The sequence below is a fragment of the Olea europaea genome, chromosome 15, assembly GCF_002742605.1.
Source record: "Olea europaea var. sylvestris chromosome 15, O_europaea_v1, whole genome shotgun sequence".
Classification (NCBI taxonomy): Eukaryota; Viridiplantae; Streptophyta; class Magnoliopsida; order Lamiales; family Oleaceae; genus Olea; species Olea europaea.
Window position 1 is genome coordinate 10,221,119 of NC_036251.1, and position 4,851 is coordinate 10,225,969.

Sequence of the window (4,851 nt, forward strand, 5' to 3'; positions counted from 1 at the left end):
GGACTTCATTACTTACAAACACCGTTTTACTTCCTTTGATGATCCATTTCTACTTAACTTTGTGGACCCCTAACTTGATTATGTTGATATTTCTACCTCAATACCACCCATCATGGCACACAAAGATAAAATTGATGTTATTTTAGATGAACATGTTGTATTGATCAATGATGTCAAAATTCAGTACTTCCTTGTTTCTTGGGTAGATCGACGTGCTCCTTATGCTCCTCACTAAATATAATCATGTGAAAATCTTGAAGATGAGGTGTATGAGTATTGGTTATTTGGAGTCCAGTATCAGTACTTGGTTAGAAGGAAAGACCACCCTTTGGCTAGATCATATTCTTGGGAATAAGCTACAGTTTTCAGTACTATCAAAGATCGTCCCCCGTGGCCTGACTTGAAGCATTTGGAGTATCAGATTGACTGCAACCTATAGTGATCTATCCACTCGACAGGGTCGAGTTTTTCTCCCACCCCGGGAGAGTTGATGAGGACATTATTTTTTATTTATTTTTAGTTGGACTTTATTTATGTTTTAGATTCTATTTATGTAATTGGGCTTGTATTGGCCCAAGTCCATTCTAAGTAGGATTTTGTCTTTACTATTTAAACCTAATTTTTCATATAATTTTATTAGTTTTGGATGAATAAGAATTATTGAAATTGGTTGTGGCGTCTTCTTCCTCTCCCTCCCCATTTTCCCCTGAATTTTTGCTTCTTCTCTGGTTTCTCCCTCCCATTTTCTCTGGTTTCTCCCTCCCTTCTTGCTTCATCTTTCTATTCTTTAATTTGTCCTGCATCAAAAAGTAGAATTGCTTGTAACTAACAGCCTCCATGTTCATAATTTCTACAATATATAAAAATGTATTTTGTACAATCAACAATGCATTTCTGCAATCTGTTTTCTTTTACAAATTCCTTTTATGCAACTTTATAACTGGATAACTATCATTAATCTCCATTCAAACGAACTCTTAAGCAAATCCAGAAGGTGGATCGGAAAAGGCATCGGTCTCACCACCCCGGGTGTCTGTAATCTCCTACACCGATATAAAGGGATAAAGTACGAAAAAGATTATATCAAAGTCGAAAAAATATGTGGTAAAGTGAAATAGACCACAGTCAGAAGAACAAACTGGCAACGAGAAGGCTTTGTGCCGGGGCTACAATTTGGTAGCATTGGGAAGTTATCTGGAAGTGGCATTTGACAAATCTCACCATTGAAATATATTTTTCTAGGAAAAGCCCATCCATTTCTCAGTGTAAATGATTTTGAATCTTTTTCCAAAAGTATCTCTGTACTCACTGATCCCAGTTGGTTCTCACCGGCTTGCACGAGTTCAGAGTTGTACGAAAAAATCCCCCAGAAGAGGGCAACTTCTTCTGCATAAAGTATGATAATATAATTAGTATAGAATCTTAATATACGTCGAGGCACCCTTAAGTAAAATTTTGCAGAGATGTACCTGAAGTTGGAAGCACCTTACTGTTGAAGCTATAAGTAGTGGCAGCCTGGCTAAATCCGGGATGTTGAACCAAAACGTTCCAATCTGAGTAATTTTTCCCGTAGTTGTAATTAGAGATTGTCAGTTTTGCTCTCCAATGATCCACGTAATTTTTCTTAATATGCCAGTGAACACGAAGTGGGCACATATGATTGGTGCATTGAACTAACTCAGTGTCAAGCAAATTTGATGGGAACGAACCTTGTCTATTCAACATAGATAAATAATGTACACAAAAAATTAGACTTGTGCATATAGTATGCTGAAGAGCAATTTGGAGAAAGTAACAAACCTAACACATGATGTTGTCAGCTCATCAGCAACTCTACAGCCACAGCTGCATGAAGGGCACGATGTGATTGTAGGGTTGTAAAACGTTGAGAGTGACACACAACAAACTGGTGTTTTTTTAGCCAAAAAACTGGAGTATGTGCATGTTGATCTCCATGTTCCTGAACATCATGAATCTTTAGTTAGGACTAAGAACCTAGTATTCTACAATTGCATTTTTGTAAGCAGTACTAGATCGTGCTAGACAGTACAGTGAATTAGAATTCTTTTTTTTTTTCCTCAATGATGTCCAGTGCTGTTTAATCCATCTAACAAAACACAAGTTGAACTCAATGATAAAGTACTTACTGAAAACTTGCTCTTGTCTTCTGCCCCCAATCACTGAAGAAACTGTGGGATCTATGTCCATTACTTGGCTGCAAGTATAACCAGGTCCAGGAGCCACCAGAGTAAGATTCTTAGGCTTGTACCCAGTAGTATTCTGCTCCAAATTGCCAACAGTAACCTCAAAGGATGAATATGACATCGAAGGGTTAATAGCCCATGCAGCAAGGATGCCGCCGTTGCAGCAACCATCGGTCCTTTTTTGGGGCAGTGCATCAGGCATCAGATCAACTATCAAAGGATCTTTCTTGCATGAATGTGGTACCTGGAATTTGAACGACGAACAGTTTCCTTGTTGGACGGCAAAAGCACCAGACATTGACCAAATGACCTCGTTCTTCACCCATGTCCATCCTAGTTTCCAACCTGGGTTCTCTACATGACGATACTGGTGGTAGTTTTGGATCGTTACTCTTGCCTACAAGAAGCAGTCTGATTAACTGACAGGTCACAATTACAGGTGAATGAGTTATCAAAATCTAACATGTCAAGTGCAGTTTAAGACAATAATGAATTGGCAAGAGCAGTATTTAGAACTTGGAAAGTTGTTTACTTAATCACAGTAAACCCATCGTACATGTTTGATACATACATGACTAAACTTTTAATGAACAAACTTCTTTCTCTTCATAGTATTATCGAGTCATAGTAGGTCTTTCCCACCAAACATGCCATCAACGTTTGTCAAATTTGACCAACAAAAAATAGTACTTCCATGTCAAAGTTATATATTATTTCCATCATCAGCAAAGCACAGAAGAACTCGTATTTGCTATATGACTGCACAAAGCTAAAACAGCTCGATCGGGTCGCCAACTCACACTATATATATGAAACATTTCTTCTATCATGGAAAACCATGACATAAGTAAATAAGGCAACTTGGAATTAAGCAACTAGTTAATCATATAACAAATTAAATATTTAAGAGTTAATAAATCTGAAAGACAAGAATTAGTCTCTTCGACAAATGTAGAACTTCTGACAAGAAACAAATCTGAACCTAAAGCAGAAATATATAGTGGTCAATTACAGGACTAACCACATAGCCATCAATTGCATACTTCTTTATGTCAAAGGTAACAGTAATATTTCCATTTGGATCCAAAGGATCATAGCAATCTGCAACCAGAAAAGATCAGGTAAGAAAAACGATAAAGGGAATTAGGAAGCAAGTATATTTCCAAATTCAGAATTAGGGAGGCAAGAGATGCCTGAAATTCTGCTCAGAGCGATTAACAAAAGTAACATCCATTGATAGCGGAACGCAGAAGTAGTCATTGAATCCATAGTTTTTCGTTAATACAGCAATTGAAATAGACAGAAGCTCTTATAGTTAGAGAGACTAACCAAATTTTCATTAATTATATTGTCCGAAAAGAATGCTATGGACCTACCAAGAGTTTTCTAGCTAATTTAGTTTTCTGCATCATCCTTGATTGGAAGTTGGAAACAAAGAAGAGTCATTGGAAATATCAATTAAATTGAACAAGACAAATTCACAACATCTCATGCTCCAAATGGTAGATTCTCTATGACAAATACACACTAAACAACAAAATATAAAGATTGGCAGGCATCATAGTTCCTCATAAAGGTGCAACGTGTGACATAAAAACATCATGGAGAATATTTATCTATTTCATTTACTAATAAATTACTCTATTACATGTCCAAGGAAGAAATCCAAAATCGCTAGAGATAAAAACTTATCCTACTAACTTTCTTGTTCCTTGCTTCGCAAAGTCTAGAATCCTAGTCCCAAAAAGTTTTAGTAATTTGCACCATCAATAATAAATATGTCTCTACATCCTACATAACAGCAATTTAATAAAATGTCATGAAGAACCAAGATTATATTTTAATTATAAGTACAATATTCTACAGTATCAGGTAGAATGTCAAGATTCCAACATCATAAGTAGAAAGCAGCGTCCATTTAAGTTTTAAGTACAAAAAATAAGTCAACTGGATATAATAATTCAAGCATGATGCAACTCTGTATAAGTAAAAATACACATTGACTTTCTTGATGAAGATCCTATCATACAATTTTGGAGAAAATTATGCCTATGATCATTATAAAATGATAAAGGAACTTTTATGCACAATCCAAAAAAGTAAACGAGTGTATTAGAGACATAACATAGAAAAACAACTTTGTTTCTCTCTAACACCTTAAAACCTTAGATAATACCAAAAAAGGAGAAGTAGAGCTCGAAAATTCAAAGACCCCATTTATGAAAATTATGCAAGATGTTTTCGATACGACTTAAGCATTTAGAAGAAGTAATTTAAGGAAGTGCGTGAAATTAACATGACGTATATAGATCCCTGCAGTTGTGGACAATTATAAAATGAATGGTGACACCCAAAGTCGTAATGCAGCCGGCTTGGTTATCTGCATTGTTTTCTTTGGAGCATTTTGTCGAACAGGTCAGGAGCCAATGATAAGGAGACGTAGCCAACGAAATAGTTTACCAACAAAGTTTAATATTTGTTTGTGGGGCTTGTTTGCAGTTTCAGTGACAACATATGGCAATGAGGGGGTTGGGATATATGGCAATGTGAAAGGCATGCATGTTTTGCCAATCTTGAAAAGTTTACTTATTATAAGATAGTTTAAGAATAAATAGAGACGTAATTTTTGTGCTTCTTTTACATGTTT

General features: G+C 35.9%; 1 protein-coding gene across 1 annotated transcript in view; it reads right to left on the reverse strand.

The window, feature by feature from the left end:
- Positions 1 to 838: 838 nt before the first annotated feature.
- Positions 839 to 4,851, reverse strand: part of LOC111411213 (COBRA-like protein 1) — a 7,177-nt gene continuing 3,164 nt past the window's right edge. Inside the window, exons 7-12 of the mRNA XM_023041766.1 lie at positions 4,501 to 4,658; positions 3,226 to 3,305; positions 2,148 to 2,601; positions 1,801 to 1,960; positions 1,470 to 1,714; positions 839 to 1,386 (exon numbers count right to left, since the gene is read on the reverse strand). Of these exons, the coding sequence (XP_022897534.1) occupies positions 1,079 to 1,386; positions 1,470 to 1,714; positions 1,801 to 1,960; positions 2,148 to 2,601; positions 3,226 to 3,305; positions 4,501 to 4,658 (1,405 nt within the window). The 3' untranslated portion in view covers positions 839 to 1,078. The remainder of the gene's footprint in view (positions 1,387 to 1,469; positions 1,715 to 1,800; positions 1,961 to 2,147; positions 2,602 to 3,225; positions 3,306 to 4,500; positions 4,659 to 4,851) is intronic.